This window comes from Buteo buteo, chromosome 12, assembly GCF_964188355.1.
Source record: "Buteo buteo chromosome 12, bButBut1.hap1.1, whole genome shotgun sequence".
Taxonomy (NCBI): Eukaryota; Metazoa; Chordata; class Aves; order Accipitriformes; family Accipitridae; genus Buteo; species Buteo buteo.
In genome coordinates this window covers 493,907-514,766 of record NC_134182.1, presented here as the reverse complement: position 1 = coordinate 514,766, position 20,860 = coordinate 493,907, and the positions used below count along the sequence as shown (strand labels likewise).

The window sequence follows — 20,860 nt, the reverse complement described above, 5'->3', positions numbered from 1 at the left end:
CCCACGGACCAATGGGATGCCAGCGGACCCACCCACGGACCAATCAGAGACCAGCAGCCCCACCCACAGACCCATTGGGCAAGAACACTCGCAACCTGCCCACCAGCCAATCAGTAGCAGGGTTGCTCTTGTGGGCCAATCAGCACGGGGGTGCCTTGGGGAATGCCCCCACCCACCGGCCAATCAGGATGGGGATGCCCTGGGGAATACCCCCACCTGCTGGCCAATCACAACAGAGATGCCCTGGCTCGCTAGCCAATCAGGACAGGGATGTCCCAGGGAATACCCCTGCCGCCAGCCAATCAGGATGGGGATTCCCTGACCCTCCAGCCAATCAGCAGCAGGGAATACTCAGCATGGGGATTCCCTGGGGGAATCCTCCCACCTGCCGGCCAATCAGCAGGGGAGTGCCCTGTGACCCCTGCTGGTGAGCCAATCAGCAGGAGGGGACCCCACCAGTTGGCCAATCAGCTAGCAGGATATCCTGGGACCTTTGCCAGTGGACCAATCAGCAGGGTGGGTGCTGCATGACCCCTACCAGCTGGCCAATTAGAGGGGAGGAACCCCACCAGTGGGCCAATCAGCAGGGAGGGAACCTGCCAGCGGGCCAATCAGCATGGGGGATGCTCCAGGGTCCCTCCCACAAGCCAATCAGCAGGGGGGGACACCTTGTGACTCCTGCTGGTGCGCCAATTGGCAAGAGGGGACCCTGCCAGCGGACCAATCAGCAAGAGGGGACCCTGCCAACGGACCAATCAGCAGGAGGGGACCCTGCCAGCAGACCAATCAGCAGGAGGGGAACCTGTCAGAGAGCCAATCAGCAGGAGGGGACCCCTCCAGCAGACCAATCATGGGCAAGGACGCCTCTGGACCTGCAGGGAGATGCCCTGGGACCCTTCCCGCAGGCCAATCAGCAGGGGGGATGGCCCGGGACCCCCGCTGGCGGTCCAATCAGCAAGAGGAGGATCCCGCAGCGGACCAATCAGCAAGAGGCGGATCCCGCAGCGGACCAATCAGCAAGAGGCGGATCCCGCAGCGGACCAACGAGGGCGCGGGGGGACTCACGTAGATGCTGGGCGTGGGGGGGTTGAGCTTGTCCCGGGGCAGCTTCTCCTGGGAGTCGATGTGGGGTTTGACCGACTGGGCGGGGGAGAGGTACGACTCCCTGAAGGGGCCCTTCACCCGCGCCTGCCTGCGGGGAGCGGGCGTCAGACCGGGGGGACGGGGGAGAACGGGGGGGACAAAGGGGACGGGAAGGGACAGTGGGGACAGGGAGGGTGGCCGCAGGCCCCCTGCAAGGGGGACAAGCCCCGCGTCCCTATAGGAGCCCCTGTACCCCCATCCAACCCCCCATCCCCATATGAACCCCCAAACACACCCCAAACCCCTTCCAACCCCCCCAGCCCCATATGAACCCCAAACCCCCACTCAAGCCCCCCAAACCCCCTCCAACCCCCCATTCGCGTATGAACCCCCAAACCCCTATACAACCCTCACAAACCCCAAGCCCCCACTCAACCCCCCCAAACCCCTTCCAACCCCCACCAAACCCCCCTCCAAGCCCCCCATCCCCATGTGAACCCCCAACCCCCCCATATGAACCCCCAAATCCCTATACAACCCCCCAAGCCCCCACTCAACCCCCCCAAAACTCCTCCAAACCCCTTCCAACCCCCGCCGAAGCCCCCTCCAACCCCCCCATGCCCATATGAACCCCCAAACCCCTTCCAACCCCCCCCCAAACTGACTTGCTGGCGCGGACGACCTCGGCGGCGCTGTGGCGGATGGTGAGTTGGGCGAGGGGGGGACCTCGGGGCTCCTCCACCTCGGAAGCGATGAAGGTGTCCCCCCCCCCGGCGCCCCCCCCGGCGCCGCTTTCCACCTTGATCAAGCGAATCTTCAGCTCTTTGGGGGGGCCCTCCCCCAAGGAGCGCAACTTCAGGAGGTCGGCGGAGCTGACAAAAGCCGGGGGGGGGGGCTGGGGGGGGTTAGAAGGATTCGGGGGACCCCCCCCTCCCTTGGTTTCGAGCCGGGGGGGTCCTCCTTTTTCTTGCACCCCGGAACTTTGTAAATCGAGGGTAGCCAAAACGGGACGATCGCGTTCTTTTCGATGGTGTCGACGCCGGGGGGGGGCCCGGCGAAGATCCCGGTGCCGGGGGGGGGGTCTTCGATAACGTCGCCCCCCTAATTTAGGGGGTGTCGTTGGAATCGGAGAAGGGGGGGGGGCCGGAACGTGACGTCCCGCTTGTTCCGCCAAGGTCTCGCAGGCTCGACTGATCTCCTCCAACGCCTCCGATTCGGTCCGGGGGGCCGGGGGGGCTTCGTCGCGATAAATTTGAGGGGGGGGCACCCAGCCGGGCGATGAGGTAGCGAGTTGGGGGGTCGAAGAAGGGGATGGAGGAGTTTTCGGGATCCCCGTTTTATGCCCCCCCGGTTTTTGCCCTTCTAAAGGGGTCGTTAAAGATTTGAAAAACGCGACGGGTTTGGGTTCGTCCCGTTTGCCGAAGGGATAAAGTCGGGGGGGGTCGGGGGGGTCCTGACCTTGGGGACCCCCGAATGGCGGCGCTTTGGGACGGGCGAGGGGAGGGGGGCTGGGGAGGAGGGGGGGGGCCGGAGGAGGAGGAGGAGGAGGAGGGGGGGGGGAGGCGGTTGTGGGGGGGTCGGGGGGGGGGGCAAGATGGCGACCCCCCCCTCATCCTCCTCTTGCCGAATAGATTCGTCCAACATCTTCATAATGTTGGCCAAACCGTCGGGCAAAATTTTTGCAAATTCGGGGGGTTCTTCGAATTGATCGTCTAAAGGGGGGGCCCCGAAGTCGAAAAGGCGAGGGGGGACCCCCGGGGAAGGCGGGGGGGGGGGAGGAGGAGGAGGAGGAGGAGGAGGAGGAGGGGGGGGGGCAGCGGCGGCGGCGGGAGGGGGGGGAGGAGGAGGAGGAGGAGGAAGAGGAGGAGGAGGAGGGGGGGGGACGCTCTTTGGATAGGCGACCCCCGAAGAAATTGGGGGGCTGGTGGAAGGGGGGGCGGGGGAGGTTCCTGAGGTATCGGGGGGACCCTCGAGGTGGGGGGGGGGAGGACGGGGGGGGGTCCCCAACCAGAAATCGGGGGGGGGCGTTTGATGGTGGTGGGTTTCTTCCTCCTCCTCCTCCTCCTCCTCCTCTTCCTCCTTCTGGGAGTAAGGGCAGCGGAAAGGGGGGGTTTGGGGGGAAGGGGGACCCCCCTCAAAGGGGGTGCGGCCCCCCCCCGCCGTGCTGGTGGTGGTGGGGTCCGGGAAGGATCCCGGGGAACCCCCCAAAGGGGGATCGGCCCCCCCCGCCTTGGGCGGCCCCCCGAAAAGGATGTCGTCCAAGGGGTCCCCCCCCGCCTCCTTCAGCCAGGAGAGGGAGGGGTGGGGGTCCGGGGGGGGGCAGCAGGGGAGGTTGGGGGGAGCGTGGGGAGCGGGGACCCCCCCGCTCACCCCCCCCGGCCCCGGTGGCTCCGGAGGTTGGTAGCGGTCGGGAGCCTGTGGGGAGATTTTTTTTTGGGGTGGGGGGGACACGGACAGGACAACACGACACCCCCCGAGAGAGACCCTCGGGGTAGGGGGGTCCCCCGCTATCGGTCAGCCCCCCCCGCCCCACCAGCCACCAACCCTGGGGACCGGGATGTCCCCTGTCCCTGGGACCCCCCCCAACCCCTACGTGTGTCCCCCACTCCCTGTCCCCCCCCCCCAAGTCCCTGTCCCCCCCTTGTCCCCCCCCCCAGTCCCTGTCCCCCCCCAGCCCCCCCAGCTCTGTCCCCCTGTCCCCCCCCAGTCCCTGTCCCCGTCCCCCTCCCCGTCCCCCCACTTTGTCCCCGTCCCCACTCACGCTGCGGGGTCCGTCCCCCCCCCGGGGCAGGGTGCTGGTGGTGGGGGGCCGGGGGGGCGCCCGGGGGGCGTAAGGCACGCAGGCGATGGGTGCTGGTGAGAGGCTGGGGGGGGGGGGCACCCGGCCAGCCCTGCTGTCCCTAAGGTCACTTCCGAGGGGGCCGGGACCCGGGCCGGGGGGCGCCGGGGGTGGGCGAGGGGGGGGCGGAGGTGGGGGGGGGGCCCCGAAAGCGGGCGGGGGGGGGGGGAAGGGGTGGGCCACCAGGTTCCGCTGCTCCTGTGGAAGGAGAAGGAAGGGGGGGGACACGTGTGTCAGTGGAGGGGGAGTGATGGGGACGGGGGGGGGGGGACAGGGACATAGAGGGGGACTGGGGGCGGACAGGGACGCGGGGGGGCAGAGACACGGGGGGACATGGGGAGGGATGGGGGGACAACAGGGATGGGGGGACTGGGGGGGACAGGGACACGGCGGGGCAACAGGGACGTGGGGGGGACAACAGGGATGTGGGGGGCACTGGGGGGGACAGGGACACGGGGGGTGGCAGGGACATAGGGGGGACACAGGGACACGAGGGGGGGGGGACACAACAAGGACACGGGGGGTCCCCGCGCTGTCCCCACCTGTCTCTCCGGGGTGGCCCCGAGGCGGCGGGGGGGCGTCCAGGCGTCCCCGGGGAGGGGGTTCCACAGCCCCTGGGGCAGCGGGAACGGGGGGGGCCCGGGGGGAGGCTGCCCCCCGCCACCCCCCTGCGGACGAGGGGACGGTCAGGGGACAGGCCGCCCCCGCTGACCCCCAACCCCATTTTAACCCCCGGCCCTTTAATGCCCCCCAACCCATTTTATGCCCCCCCTCCCATTTTACGCTCCCCCCATTTTGTGCCCCCCCAGACCCCTTCTGTGCCCCCCAGCCCCATTTGGTGCCCCCCCAGCCCCCCTTTAAAGCCCCCCCAATTTAATGCCCCCCCAACCCATTTTATGCTCTCCCCATTTTGTGGCCCCCCAGCCCCATTTTATCCCCCCAGCCCCCCTGAATGCCCCCCCAGACCCCTTTTGTGCCCCCCAGCCCCCTTTTAATGACCCCCAACCCCATTTTTGTGCCCCCAGACCCCTTTAATGCCCCCCCAGACTCCTTTAATCCCCCCCCCAAATTCCATGCCCCCCCCCACCTGCTCGGGGCTGCCGCTCCTCCTGCGTTTGAGGGGGCTGGGCAGGTCGTCGGGGGGGGGCGGGGGGGGATGGGCGGGGGGCACCGGCTGCACCACGGGGGGGTCGGGGGGGGGAGCCCCCCGCTTCATCTGCGACCCCCGCTTGGCCGAGAAGTTCCTCTTCTGGGGGGGGGGGGGGGGCACGGGGAGGGAAGGGAGGTCAGGGGGGGCCCCGTCCCCCCCCATTCCCAGGGCCCCCAGGAGCCCCGTTGTCCTGCCTGACTTCCAGTCCCAGTGCTCCCAGCGGCCCCATGCCCAGTCTCCCCAGTGCCCTGAGCGTCCCTATTCCCAGCATCCCCAGTTTCCCTAGTATCCCCATTCCCAGTTTCCCCAGCATCCCCATTCCCAATACCCCTAGTGCCCCCAGCATCCCCATTCCCAGTTTCCCCAGCGTCCCCATTCTCAGTTTCCCCAGTACCCCCATTCCCAGCATCCCCAGTGCCCCCAGTGTCCCGTCCCCATTCCCAGCATCCCCAGTGTCCCCGTCCTCATTCCCAGTTTCCCCAGTATCTCCATTCCCGGTTTCCCCAGCATCCCCATTCCCAGTTTCCCCAGTGCTCCCAGTATCCCCATTCCCACTGTCCCGTCCCCCTCCCCACAGCCCCCCCCGCCCCCCCGTGTCTCCCCATATCCCCCCCCGTGTCACCTCGGGGTGCAGCAGGCTCCAGACCTGCTGGAGGGGGGGCAGGGTCCTGGCCCGGGGGGGGGACACGGGGCCCGAGGGGAAGCTCCAGAGCTGGGCCTGGGGACAGTCACACCCACGGGGGTCACCCGCCACGGGATGTCACCCACCATGGGGACAGTGCCACCGCCGGGCGTCACCCACCACGGGGACAGCACCAACAGAGACTACAGTGCCACCACCGGCTGTCACCCATGGCAGGGACAGCACCCACGGAGGCTACGGTGTCACCAGCAGGTGTCACCCACCGTGGGGACAGCACCACTGCCAGGTGTCACCCACCGTGGGATGTCACCCACCGCAGGGACGGCACCACCGCCGGGTGTCACCCACCGTGGGGACAGTGCCCACAGAGGGGACAGTGCCACCGGCACGTGTCACCCACCGCGGGGACGTCACCCACCGTGGGGACAGCCACCGCTGGACGTCACCCACGCAGGGGACAGCAGCCACGCAGGGGACAGTGCCACCGACGGGGACGTCACCCACGCAGGGGACAGCGCTGGCACCGTCACCCCGTGTCCCCTGCACCCCCGGCCCTGCGTGTCCCTCTATCCCCGTGTCACTGGGTGTCCCCTGAGCCCCCGTCGACGTGTCCCCGCGTCCCCGCGTCACCCGTGTCCCTGCCAGCCCCACAGCCGCGGCAGCAGCGCCGCAGAGCCTGTCCCCGCTGTCCCCTCACGTCCCCGCTGTCCCCGCTTGCTGCTGTCACCCGGCGCCAGCACCGACGTCCCCGTAGGTGCCACAGCCACAACCCCGTGTCCCCCCCCCCATCCCCGCGTGTGTCCCCCCCCCCTCCGCCGCGTCCCCACCTGCTGGAGGCGCCCGATGCGGGCGGCGATGTCCCCGCGGTGGCCTCGGTGACATCGAGCGGGGCTGTGGTAGCAGCTGGGGGGTTCCTCCAGCTCCGGGGGGGCCTCGGCCATCGGCCCCGGCGGTTCCCAGGGCTGCGGCTGCAGCGCCCGCACGCAGCCCTGCAGGGACTCCAGCGTCCCGGGGGGGGCCCGGGGGGGGGCCCTGGGGGGGACACGGGGGTCAGGGGGGGGCTCAGCCCCACAGATGTGCCCCCCCCGGACACCTGGGGGGCGACGTGGGGGGCTCAGCCCCATAGATGTCCCCTCCATGCAGCCCTGCACGGACTCTAGCAGCCTGGGGGGGGGACGGGGGGGCTCAGCCCCACAGACGTGTCCCTCCCACATGCCTGGGGGGGCACACGGGGGTCAGGGGGGGCTCAGCCCCATAGACGTCTGTGTGTCCCCCCTCCAGCCCTGGGTGGACTCTGGCAAAGGGACATGGGGGGACACTGCGGGGGGGGGGCAGGGGTCAGGGAGGGGGACATGTGGGTCGGAGGGAGGACAAGGTGGTTGGGGGGGGACATAGGGGCCTCAGCCCCACAGACACCCCCCCCCCAAGCAGTCTTGGATGGGCTCTGGCTTCTGGGGGGGACACACTAGGGGGACGGACGGACATGGGGACACTGGGGGGGGGAGACTTGGGGACACCGCGGTGGGGGGACAGACTTGGGGGTCAGCACTTACCCTGGGGGGAAGTAGGGCTTGTGGGAGGGGACCCCATTGCCGCTGGGGGGGGGCGCGAGGTGGGGGGGCAGCTGCGCCTGCCCGATGCTGGAAGAACACCTGGGGGGGGGCACAGGGAGATGTGGGAGGGACCCCCGGGCTGGGGGGGACCCCTCTGGGGCACGGGGGGGATTCCAACCCCCACCCTGTGGGGCACAGGGACACACACATACACACCCCCCCCCCACCGGGGATACGGGGACCCTGTGGGGCAGTGGGGGGGTCCCCATGGGGTGGTGTGGGGCAGAGTGGGGGTCCCCGTGGGGCGGTCTGGGGCAGTGGGGGTCCCCGTGGGGCAGCGTGGGGGTCCCCGTGGGGCGGTGTGGGGCAGGGTACCTGGTGCCGGTCAGCCAGGGGCGGGGGGGGCAGGCGGCCCAGGCCCCGCCGCAGCCCAGGCTCCCCACGGCGAAGGGGTCCCGTCCGGCCCGGCCCCCCAGCGGCTCCACGGCGCGATGCATCCAGCCTGTGCCACAGAATGTCAGCCCCACGCACCCCTGCCCCATAGCTACCCCCTACCCATCCCATAAAGAGCTCCCACCCCAGAGATACCCCCGGCCCCATAGATAGCCCCCTGCTTGTCCCATAAAGAGCTCCCACCCCGTAGATACTCCCTGCCCTATAGACACCTCCTGCCCCATAGTGGGCACCCTACCTGCCCCAAAGATGCCACCCATAGCCCCCCCAAAGTGCCCCCCAAACCAGCCCCCAGCCCCCCATAGCCCCCCAAAGTGCCCCAGAGCCCCCCCAAGTCCTCCCCCCCGAACTCACCACTCCTGGGGCGCCGGAGGGCTGGCTCCCCCCGGGCCCCCCCGCGGGGGGCGGGTCAGGGGCAGCCCCGGGGGGGGGGCGGGGGGGGGCGGCTGCTGGGCTGGGGCGGCCCCTCCCTCACTGCCGCATACACCTGGGGGGGGGCAAAGGGGTCAGAGGTCATGGGGGGTCGGGGGGGTCAAGGAACCTGGGGGGGAGCATTGAGGGGTGGGGGGTGGAGGGGGGGGGCACCGGGGATCGGGGGGTCACGGGGGGGTAGGGGTCATGGGGGGCAGTTGGGGGGCAGGAGGGGGCAGTTATGGGGCAGGGGGGTGGTTATGGGGCAGTTATGGGGGAGGGAGAGGTTATGGGGCAGTTATGGGGCAGTGGGCGGCGGTTATGGGGCAGCTGTGGGGCAGGGGGGGCACTTATGGGGCAGCCTCGGGGGGGCGGGAGGGGGCGGGGAGAGGGGGGAAGCAGGAACAACGTGGGGCGGAAGTGGGCGGGGCACTTGGATGACGTGCCCCACGTGGGCGGGGTTTCAGACAAGACACAGCCTCCACCCCCCCGCCGAGGCACCGCCCCCTCGCCTCGGCCACGCCCCCTCACCTATCCGGCGACGCTCTCCAGGAATCCGGCCAATCACAGGGCGCCCCTCGCCTGGCAGCCAATCATCTTTCCCATCCGTCTTCTAGCTCAGCCTACCGGGTGACCAATGGGAAGGAGGGGCTTACGCCGGTGCTGGCCAATGAGGGCGGGGGAAGGCGGGGCCCCGCCCCCTGCGGGGCAGAGACCTGGGGGGGAACCGCTGTGGGGCAGCTGTGGGGCAGGGGGCACTTGGGGGGCACTTGGGGGGCACTTGGGGGGCAGGAGGCCCTGGGGGAGCCGCTGTGGGGCAGCTGTGGGGCAGGAGGCCCTGGGAGGGCGGATGGGGGGCAGGACACCCCGCTATGGGGCAGGGGCTTCCCCCACGCCCCCCTCCCCAGCTGCGCCCATCCCGGCCGCCCCCACGGGGGAATTCTGGGGCCGCCCCATGACGGGGGGGGGGACACGCGGGCGAGGGTGACACACGCAGCCGTGGGGCAGCCGTGGGGCGGGGGCGGCCGAGGGGAACCCCACAGCGCCCACGGCGAGCGGGAAGGCGACGGCTGACGGGAAGGCGGCGGGGGGGGCGCGATACACGGCCGCCCCATAAAGAGGCACTGAAGGGAAACGACACCCGCCCGGTGTCACCGCGACACGCACAACACACGTGTGACATCACAGCTGCCCCCTCCAGCTCACGATGATGTCACTGGCAACTAGACACACACACGACCCCCCCCGGCCGTCACCACCACGTGCCAAACCCTCGCGTGACATCATCACACGTCACCCAGGGCCGTCGCGCAACACGGCGGGTGCGACACGGGCTGACTCGCGTGACGCTCTGTGTCAGGTGGGTGCCATGGGCTCACACGCACACCTGTGTCACCATGTCACCTGTGTCACCCCGTGTCACCCGTGTCCCTGCCCCGTTCCCAACCCAAACACCGTCAAGTGTGACGGTTACACACACAACACGCAATAACATGCCCCGACACGTGACCCGCCATCACACACGCGGTGGCACCGCACTGACCTGCCATCACACAACCGTGACACGCGTGACGGTTACACGTGTGATGATGACACGCGCCACCCCCCACGTGACCCACGGCCACATGGAACCGCCTGAACACGCCACCGCAGCCCCTGACTCTGTGGGACACACGTGACCCACAACCGCACACGCGTGAGCCGTGATCACGCAGAACCGCCATCGCACAGGCAACCTCCCCACCCCACAACCACTGCACGCAACAGCCCCACATGTGACCCACAGCCGCAAACACGTGACCCACAACTGCACACGCATGACCCACAACCGCACACGTGACTGACCTACAACTGCACATGCGTGACCCACACTGGGTGACCCACAACCGCATACACATGACCTACAACTGCACATATGTGACCTACAACCGCACACACGTGACCTACAACTGCACATGCATGAACCACAGCCACACTGGGTGACCCACAACTGCACACGCATGACCCCCGCTGAGTGACCCACAACTGCACATGTGTGACCTACAACCACACATCCATGACATACAATTGCACACGTGACCTACAACCGCACACGCATGACCCACAACCGCACACACATGACCCACAGCCACACTGGGTGACCCACAACATCACACGCATGACCTACAACCGCACACGCGTGCCCCACACTGGGTGACCCCCAACCACACAGGCGTGACCCACACTGGGTGACCTACAACCACGCACACAACCCACAACCGCACATGTGTCCCACAACCGCACACACGAGACCTACAACCGCACACGCGTGACCTACAATCACACGTGTGCCCCACAACTGCACACACATGACCCACAACCGCACACGCGTGACCCCTGCTCACGGACAACCGCTGTCGCACACGCAACCCCCCCGCAACAGCCCCACACGCATGACCCCCCCCGCCCCACACGTGACCCCCGGCGTGCCGGCGCCAGGGGGCCCTTACCCGGTGCCGTGCGGGGCAGCGTGTGCCGCGGGTGCCGCGTGCGACGGTTCTGCCGGTGTCCCCGCGTCCCCGTCACCGCGTGGCGGACGGGTGACACGGGGTGACTCATTGCCGCGGTGGGCCCGCGTGGGTTGTCCCCCCCCACCCGCCGCCGCCGCTTTCCCGGCGAGGTGACGGTGACGTCAGCCGGACGCCCGTGACATCGCGTGGTGCCGGTGCTGGGCGGGGGGGGGATCCCAGTGGGGGGGGACACGGGACGGGGACATTTTGGGGGGGGGGGAACAGGACACAGGGGGATGGGGAGGGACATGGGGGGACAGGGGACATTGGGGGGGGACATGGGACCGGGACATTTGGGGGGGGGAACAGGGGACACGGGGGCACGGGGAGGACAAGGGGACATGGGGGACATGGGGGGGACAGGGGACATTGGTGGGCGACAGGGGGACAGAGGACATGGGGGGACACACGGACATTTGGGGGGGACGGGGGGACACAGGGACATTGGGGGGACATGGGACAGGGACATTTTGGGGGGGAAGAGGGGACACCGGGACATTGGGGGGGGACATGGGGGACACAGGACACGGGGGGACATGGGACATTGAGGGGAGATGTGGGGACACACATGGGGGGTACATGGGACGTGGGGGGGACAAAGCAGACACAGAGGGGGACAGGGGACACGGAGACACGGCACACGGGGGGGAACAGAAAGCGGGAGGGGGGACACAAGACAGAAGGGACGTGGCACATGGGGGGGACACAGGACACAGGGAGAGGCAGGGACACGCAGGGACACGGGGAGGGCACGTGGGGACACGGGCAGGGCCACGCAGGGACATGGGGACACGGGCACGCAGGGAGACAGGGGCACGCGTGGGGACACAGGGAGGGCACGGGGACATGTGGGGACACAGAGAGGGCACACGGGGACATGGACATGAGGGCACGGGGACACAGGGACACAGGGACACGGACACGCGTGGGGACATGGGAACACGGGGACAGAGGGAGGACATGGGGACACGGGGGCACATGGGGACATGGACACGCAGTGGGACACGGGACATGGGGACAGAGAGAGGACGTGGGGACATGTGGGGACACGTGGGGACACAGGGAGGGTACGTGGGGACACGGGGATGCAGGAAGGGCACGGACACGCGTGGGGACATGGGGACAGTGGCACGGATGGAGGACATGGGGGGACACGGGGACATGGAGGGGGGCAAGCGAGGACACGGGGATCCAGGGTCACATGAGGACACGGAGACATGTGGGGACAGAGAACACGCAGGGACACGCAAGGACACGGGGTGACATGGAGACACTGGGGTACCCAGACACGCGGGGACACACGGGGACACGGGGTGACACGGGGACACCTGGGGTGACATGAGGACGGGTGACACCCAGGGTGACAAGTACAACTCCCCCCAGGCCGACACGGGACACGCAACTGGACACGCGAGTGACCCCGTGTGTGACCCCACGTGACCCCGCGCACAAAAACACCTGGTTGGGGAACAACCGCGCCTGACACCCGGCGCACACGCGTGTGACAACCACCACCACGCACCGTCACGTGTCACGGCCTCCCAGGCCAAGCCACATGTATGTCACACGCGTGTCACATGTGTGTCCCCGGTCCTGTCACATCTCCCCCCACTCCAGGAGGGAGGTCTTGGGCTGGGGGGAAACTGAGGCACAGGGAGCTTGGGGTGTGGGGCAGCCGTGGGGTGGTGGGCGCTGATGTGGGGCAGGGGGTGCTGCTGTGGGGCAGCCGTGGGGCACAGGCGGCTGCTGTGGGGCAGCCAGTGGGTCTGTGGGGCAGCACCTCTGCTCACCGGGCAGCTGTGGGGCAGCCGTGGGGCGGCCGGTTCCGGTCAGACCGTTGAGTCAGGAGTTCCGGTGACGCAGCGGAGCCGCCCCCGGGGGGAGGAAGGGCGAGGGGGGGGGAAAGGGGGGGTGACGGTGACGCCGCCAGACAGTGACGCGGTCGGGCAGAGGCGCGTGGGAGGCACACGGGGACGTCCGGCGTGTGTACGGGCGTGTGGAACACGTGGGCGATGCCGAGAACCGCGTGGAACACGGGTGTAAGCGTGTCCTCGGGGGGTAACACCTGTGTAATGCTGTCATGCGTGTGTAATGCGGGTGTAACAGCTGGGTAACGCTGTCATACGGGTGTAACACGGGTGTAACACCGGCGTAAGCATGTCCTCAGAGTGTAACACACAAGTAATGCTGTCATACATGTGTAACACGGGTCTAACACGGGCGTAAGCATGTCCTCGGGGTGTAACACCCAGGTAACACTGTCATACATGTGGAACACAGGTGCAAGCGTGTCCTCAGGGTGTAATCCCTGGGTAACACTGTCATATGTGTGTAACACGGGTGTAACACCTGGGTAATGCTGTCATGCATGTGGAACATGGGAGTAAGCGTGTCCTCAGGGTGTAACCCCTGGGTAACGCTGTCATATGTGTGTAACACGGGTGTAACACCTGGATAATGCTGTCATACGTGTGTAACATGGGTGTAAGCGTGTCCTTGGGTTGTAAAACCAGTCTAACAGTGTCACACATGTGTAACAGGTGTAACCACATGCTCTGGGGGCGTAACACAGGTGTAACCATATTCTCTGGGTGTAACGCCTGTGTAACAGTCATATGTGCCTAACACAGGTGTAACTGTGTCCTCCGCGTGTAACACCTCTGTAACGCTGTCATATGTAACGTGTGTAACTGTGTTCTCTGTGCATAACACACATGTGACGCTGTTTTTGGTGTGCAACACGTGTCATGCTGTTCTATGCATGTAACAGGGGTGTAATGCTCTTATGCGTGTAACACCATGTGTGTAACAGTGCCATACACGTGTAACATGTCTAGCACTGTCCTATGCGTGTACCATGTGATGCTGTTGTCTTATGTGTAACATGTCTGTAACATTGTCATCCATGTGTAACACATGAAACCTTGACCTGTGTAACATGTGTAACACTGTCATACACGTAACACTGTTCACACACGTAACACCACCCGTGACGCTCTCCGCCATGCGTGTGAAGGACCGTCTGTGTGACGCTGCCTCTGTGTGCGTGTAACACTGCTCAACACCTGTGTGCACACTTGTGTAACAGCATCTACCGCTCTGCTCTGCGTGTGGATGCGTGTAAGCGTGCAACAGCCCTCCATCTACAGCCCAGCGGCACACACATGTCTTCTCTGTGTGCGTGTGCAACGCTGCTGGCATGTAGTGCTGTCTACCCGCACACACAACACTGTTCTTCATGTAACAGCCGTGCACGCACCGCGGTTTTCCATGTAACACGTGTGTAATGCTGCGTGGGCTCGCCTGTTACACAGCACGTGTAACAGTTCTGCATGTAACGCGGTCTTCTGCATGCAACATGCGCGTAACCATCTGACATGTAAGGCTGTCCTCTGTGTCCAGGTAACACTGCACACATGACGCTGTCCTCACCGCGTGTAACACCGTCCTCCGTGTAACAACTTGTGCGCATGTGTGCGCAAGCACTGGCAGGGCTGAACACAGACCGTGTGTGTGCACACGTGTGTAAAGGAGCAGCCCGAGGAACACACGTGTGCTCAAACACGCCTGCCACAAGTGTGCATGGGCCGGCAGGTTTTTGCACACCAACAGGCATGTGTGCACATGCAGCACCCCGTGTCTGTGTGAGGTCATGTGCGTGTTGTGCGTGTGTACACGGGCACAGGTACACCCGCACGTGGTGTAACACCTGTTGTAACACATGTGTGCACGCTGACGCGTGTACAAGGGCACAAATACATTTGTGTGCATTTTGTAACACACACTTACAGCCTAACGTGTACACGGGCACAAGTACACCCATCTGTGTGTTGTAACGCCTGTTGTAACACACATGTACACCCTGACATGCGTGCACAGACACAAGTACCCACATATACATGTTGTACCATCTGTTTACCTGTGCGTACACCCTGGCGTGTGCTCACGGGCACGAGTACACCTGTGTGTGTGCTGTCAACACCTGTTGTTACATGTGTGTACACCCCGACACGTGTGCACGGGCACAAGTACACCCATGTGCATGTTGTAATGCATGTTGTAACGCCCGTGTGCACCCTGACGTGTGCACACAGGCACAAGGCAACCCGCGTGCGTGTTGTACTGTCTGTCGTGTGCACACGTGTGCGTGGCACCGTGTCAAAGCCTGCCGTACAAGTGTGCACACACAGCCTGGTGTACACGTGTGTGCACGCACGTACACACGTGACCTTGTGTGTGCAGTTCCTGAAGATACATGTGTGAACACGCGTGTGAATACACATGTGCGGCATCCAGCACAGCCGCACACGTGACGTCACCACCAACGCGTGAGCTCCAGCCCCAGGGCACACGCGTGTGTGTATGGACACGCCCACGACACACGACCCCATGTGCACACACGTGTGTGCACACCTGCACATGCCTTTTGTATGTCGTCCCCCTCCTCGCACATGGGTGGGGCATGGGGAGGGGCACGAGGGGGAGGGGCACGAGGGGGCGGGGCACGAGGGGGCGGGGCACTCACGTGGCAGCGGGTCCGGCGCCGGTGTGGGGGAGGGGCTACTCGCCAGCCATGGCCTGGATCTGGGGGAGGGGCACACAGTTACTGGGAGGCACTGGGAAGCACTGGAGATCCCCCTCCCCACCCCCCCAGTCCCATACTGGGACCAGTAGAGCAGTAACTCAGTATGAACTGGGGGTGCTGCTCCCAGGGGCTCCACTATGACCAGTACTGGTGCTCTCAGCTCCCAGTACGGCCGTCAGCTGTCACTCATGCTCCCTGTATCCCCAGTATGACCAGTGTCTCCCCTTCCCAGCTCCCAGCAGGCCCATTACCTGCCACTTCCATTCCCAGTGCTCCCAGTATGACCAGTACTGGCACTCTCAGTAAAACCGTTAGCCATCACTCACGCTCCCAGAGCTCCCAGTATGACCAGTACCTGCTGTTCTCAGCTCCCAGTACAACCATGAGCTGTCATTTCTGCTCCCAGTACTCCCAGTATCTGCCACTCACACTCCCAGTACCACCAGTACCTGCCGTTCCCAGCTCCCAGTACAGCCAACACCTGTCCCTCCCAGTCCTCCCAGTATACCCATTACCCCTTGCTCCCAGTACACCCCATTCTCCCAATACCTGTGCCTCTCCGCTCCCAGTACTCCCTCTCTACTCTGGCTCCCATCTCCCAGTACACCCAGTAGCTCCCAGTAGGACCATTACCCATCACTCCTAGGCCCCAGTATTCCCAGTATACCAACACCTGTCACTCCCAGTACACCCAGTATCTCTCACTCTTAGCTCCAGTAACACCCTTACCCGCCCCCAGTACTCCCAGTATAGCCCTTACACAGCTCTCCCAGTTCCCAGTATGCCCAGTACACAACACTCCCAGCTCCCAGCATACCCAGCAGCTGTCATTCCCAGCTCCCAGTAACACCAGTAACTGTCATCCCTGGCTCCCAGTAAGACCTGACATTCCCACTACAACCAGTATAGACTTTACGCAGTGCTGCCAGTACACACGATACCTCCCACTCCCAGTGCTCCCAGTATCCCCCACAGCGGTCACTCCCAGTTCCCAGTAAGACCGTTCGTTACGATCTCTAACTCCCCGTATACCTCTTAGATGGCACTCCTGGCTCCCAGCATTCCCAGTATACCTCTCAGACAGCACTCCATGCTCCCCATATACCTGCTACACAGAACTCCCAGCTCCCATTACTCCCAGTACAGCCCTTACACTGCACTCTGGCCTCCCCGTATAGCTTTTACGTGGCAATGCCAGGTCCCAGTATTCCCAGTATAGCTCTTAGGTGGCACTCCTGGCTCCCAGTACAGCCCTTACGTAGCAATGCCAGCTCCCAGTACGGCTCCTACACTGCCCTCCCAACTCCTGGTACTCCCAGTACAGCCCTTACACTGCACTCCTGCCTCCCAGTACAGCTCCTACATGGCACCCCCAGCTCCCAGTACACCTCTTAGATAGCACTCCTGGCTCCCAGTACTCCCAGTACAGCTCTTACACTGCACTCCCAGCTCCCAGTGTAGCCCTTACACAGCACCCCCAGCTCCCAGTACTCCCAGTATAGCCCTTACTGGTACCCCCAGCTCCCAATACTCCTAGTGCAGTCCTTAGCTGGCACCCCCAGCTCCCAGTACAGCCCTTACCTGGCACTCTGGGCTCCCAGTGCTCCCAGTGGAGCCTTCACCCGCCGCTCCCAACCCCCAGTGCTCCCAGTATGGCCAGTCCCTGCCCTCCCAGTGCTCCCACACCCACCTTATCAGGGTGCCGCACCCAGCCCAGCCCGGGGCACCCAGGTTGGCCCCAGTGGAGGGGGGGGAGACAAGGATGGGGGGGGGGGACGGGACCCAGGTGTCCGGGTGCCCCAGGCACCCCCACCCCCACCCCGGGGGAACCCGGGCGTCCGGGTGCTGACGCAAGAGCCGGTGATGAAACAGCCCCGGGGGGGGAGGGAGAGGTAAAAGGGGGGGACGGGGGCTGAGCCCTTGCAAACTCGTTGCACCCCAGGGTGGGGGCGTGCTGGGCCAGACCCCCTCCTTTCCCATTCTGTCCCCCCCAACCAGACCCTGATGCACCCCCAAACTACAGCCCCTCCCAAACCCCCCAAGTTCCCCCATGCCCCCCCAGACACCCCAACACCCCCAGGCCCCCCCTGACACCCCCAAATCCCACCCAGACACCCCAACACCCCCAGGCCCCCCCGACACCTCCCAAATTTAACCCATGCCCCCCAGACACCCCAACACCCCCCAATCCCCTCCATGCCCCCTTGACACCCCCAAAATCCCACCCATGCCCCCCCATACCCAGCCCCCCCAACTTTGACCTCCTGACCCCCCCAAACCTCACAGCTGCACCTAAACCCTATCTGTGCCCCCCCTCCCATGGAAACGGGGGGGTGGGGGGTAATGGGGGCAGGGGGGTCTCCACAAGGGATCCTGATTGGCTGCTCCCCTCCCCCCACAGGAAGTGCCCCCCCCCCCCGGATTTGGGGGGATCACCCCTCTCCAAAATGAGGGGGACATCCCCCCATGAGGGGAAACTGAGGCACGTGGCGGGGGGGTCACACGAGGTGGCTGCCCCCCCCCCCCCCCGAGTTGTGGTGGCCCTTTAAGACCCAGGTGTGTTGGAGATCCCCTAATTTGGGGTGAAAAACGGGAATTTGGGGGGCTTAAGTGCTCGAGGGCTCCCCATGGGGAGGCAGTGTCCCCAAATGTGACACTCCCCCCCCCCAGATGTAACCCCCCCCAAAGGCACAAGAGCTGCTCCCCAGAGTGGGGGGGGCCTGTCTGCACCCCCGTAACTGCAGCAAGGACACCCCCCCCAGCCTGGACCCCCCTCTTTTACCTCAGCCCAGAGCCCCCCCATTTACCTCCCCTATTTACCCCAGCCCAGCCCCCTCCATTTACCTCACCTCAGACGACCCCCCAATTCACACCATGGGGGTCAATCCCCCCCCCCCGCCATTTACCTCAGGGGGGTCAGGACACCCCGAATTTACCCCCACCCAGACCCCCCCCATTTACCCCAGAAGGTTCAGGGGACATCCCCCCCGCCATTTATCTCAGCCCAGACACCCCCCAATTTACCTCGGGGGGGGCAGACCCCCCCATTTACCTCAGCCCAAGATGCCCCCCCCCAAATTTACCTCAGCCCAGGACCCCCCCAATTCACCTCAGTCCAGAGCCCCCCCCAATTTACCTCAGCTTTGACACCCCCCCCCCCAATTTACCTCAACAGGACCAGGGCCCCCCCTTTACCTCAGCCCAAGACCCCCCCCTAATTTTCATCAGGCCAAGACCCCCCCAATTTACCTCAGCCTTGACATCCCCCCCCCAATTTACCCCAACAGGGCCAGAGCCCCCCCAATTTACCTCAGCCCAAGACCCCCCCAACTCACCTCAGCCTAGACTCCCCCCTAATTTACCTCACCATTGCTCCCCCCCTTAATTTTACCTCTGCGAGTCAGCCTCGCCCCCCCCCTTCCCCTCAGCCCAGGACCCCTTTAATTCCCCTCAGGGAACTCAGCGCCCCCCCCCCCCCCAATTGACCTCAGTCCTGACCCCCCCCCCAAATTTACCTCAGCCTTGACACCACCACCCCCAATTTATGCCAACAGGGCCAGAGCCCCCCCCCCCTTTACCTCAGCCCAAGACCCCCCCCGGCTCACCTTAGCCCAGACACCCCCTAATTTACCTCAGCATTGCCCCCCCTCTTAATTTTACCTCAGCAAATCAGCCCCCCCTTCCCCTCAGCCCAGGACCCCTTTAATTCTCCTCAGGGAACACAGGCCCTCCCCAATTTACCTCAGCCCAGGACCCCCCCGATTTACCTCAGCCTTGACACCACCACCCCCAATTAACCCCAACGGGGCCAGAGCCCCCCCTTTACCTCAGCCCAAGACCCCCCCAACTCACCTCAGTCCAGACCCCCCCCTTAATTTACCTCAGCATTGCCCCCCCTCTTAATTTTACCTCAGCGAACCAGCCTCCCCCCCTTCCCCTCAGCCCAGGACCCCTTTAATTCCCCTCAGGGAACTCAGCCCCCCCCAACTCACCTCACCCCAGGACACCCCCCCCCTTAAAACCCCCTCAGCGGGGCCAGCACCCCCCCTTTACCTCAGCTTTACCCCCCCGCCATTCACCTCAGCCCAGAATCCCCTTAATTCCCCTCAGGGAAGTCAGCCCCCCCCAATTTACCTCAGCCTTGACACCCCCCCCAATTTACCCCAACAGGGCCAGAGACCCCCTTTACCTCAGCCCGGGACCCCCCCAATTTACCTCAGCCCAGACACCCCCCTAATTTACCTCAGCCTTGACACCCCCCTTAATTTTACCTCAGCGAACCAGCCCCCCCCCCTTCCCCTCAGCCCAGGACCCCTTTAATTCCCCTCAGGGAACCCGGCCCCCCCCTCCCAATTCACCTCACCCCAGGACACCCCCCCCCTTAAAACCCCCTCAGCGGGGCCAGCACCCCCCCCTTTACCTCAGCTTTACCCCCCCGCCATTCACCTCGCCCCCCCTCTCCTTCTCCCCCCCCCCTCCAGGCCTCGGCCCGGCGGCCACCCCCAACTCCCCCCCCCTCCCCAAAACCCCCCTCCCGCCGGTGTCCCCCCCCCGCCCCCTCCCCTCCCGTTATACCTGCGGGGGGGGACGGGACGGGGGGACGGGGTTGGGGGGGGCGGTGGGTCCCGGCCCGGCCCCGGCCCCGGCGCTGGCGGCTCCGCTGGCTCCGGCCTCCGCTCAAACAAAGGACCCAGCGCCGCGCGCCCCGCCCGCCCCGGGCCCCGCCCACCGGCACCGCCCACCGCTGGCACCGCCCACCGGACACGCCCCCTCCTCCTCCTCCCTCCTTTCCTCTCTGTCCCCCCCCCCAAACCCCTCCCTTCTCCGGCCGGGAGGGGCGGGGCGATTGGCAGCGGGGACACGCCCCCCCGAGGGGAGACACGCCCCCGTTCGGTGGGTGGCTCCGCCCACAGGGCTGGGGGAGGGATGGGGCGGGACTGGGAGAGAACTGGGACGGGTTGGGATGGGACTGGGACGGAACTGGGAAGGGACTGGGAGGGGACTGGGATTGGGGTGGGACAGGACTGGGATGGGACTGGGACGGGACTGGGATTGGGGTGGGATAGGACTGGGATGGGACTGGGACAGGACTGGGATTGGGGTGGGGTAGGACTGGGAAGGGACTGGGACGGGACTGGGATTGGGGTGGGACAGGACTGGGACGGGACTGGGATTGGGGTGGGGTAGGACTGGGAAGGGACTGGGGCAGGACTGGGATTGGGGTGGGGTAGGACTGGGAAGGGACTGGGGCAGGACTGGGATTGGGGTGGGGTAGGACTGGGAAGGGACTGGGACAGGACTGGGATGGGACAGCACTGGGACAGAACTGGGGTGACACCAGGATGACATGAGGATGGCACTGGGGCAGCACTGGGATGGCTTGGGGATGGCACTGGGACCAGTAACAGGACTGGAGGCAGGACGAGCACCAGCACTGGCACGGGGACGGCACTGGGAGCAGGACTGTGCTGGGACAGGATGGCACGAAGACCAGTATGGGGTGGCACTGGGACAGCGCTGGGACTGGGATGGGGGTGACGCTGGGACTGGGATGGCACCAGGACAGGGACGGCACTGGGACCAGTACAGGATGT

General features: G+C 65.6%; 1 protein-coding gene across 1 annotated transcript; it reads right to left on the bottom strand.

The window, feature by feature from the left end:
- Positions 1-22: 22 nt before the first annotated feature.
- On the bottom strand, positions 23-20,007 carry KDM6B (lysine demethylase 6B). Its single transcript, XM_075042162.1, has 13 exons — positions 19,842-20,007; positions 15,207-15,265; positions 8,664-8,755; positions 8,076-8,208; positions 7,644-7,770; positions 7,269-7,367; positions 6,543-6,747; positions 5,695-5,790; positions 5,010-5,171; positions 4,465-4,590; positions 3,994-4,120; positions 1,749-2,691; positions 23-1,192 (listed from the first exon to the last, which is right to left on the bottom strand). Exons 5-13 carry the CDS (start codon positions 7,763-7,765, stop codon positions 952-954), a joined length of 2,121 nt encoding a protein of 706 aa, XP_074898263.1. The 5' UTR covers positions 7,766-7,770; positions 8,076-8,208; positions 8,664-8,755; positions 15,207-15,265; positions 19,842-20,007; the 3' UTR covers positions 23-951.
- Positions 20,008-20,860: the final 853 nt, after the last annotated feature.

What these genes read in the sequence shown, in the direction of transcription:
- KDM6B (XM_075042162.1), bottom strand. Translation starts at nt 7,765, where the DNA reads ATGCATCGCGCCGTGGAGCCGCTGGGGGGCCGGGCCGGACGGGACCCC. An exon ending in CCCTGGCTGACCGGCACCAG is followed by an intron (nt 7,368 to 7,643) that starts GTACCCTGCCCC and finishes GCCCCCCCCCAG; the next exon opens with GTGTTCTTCCAGCATCGGGC. An exon ending in GGGTCCCGGCCCCCTCGGAA is followed by an intron (nt 2,692 to 3,993) that starts GTGACCTTAGGG and finishes GAGGAGGATGAG; the next exon opens with GGGGGGGTCGCCATCTTGCC.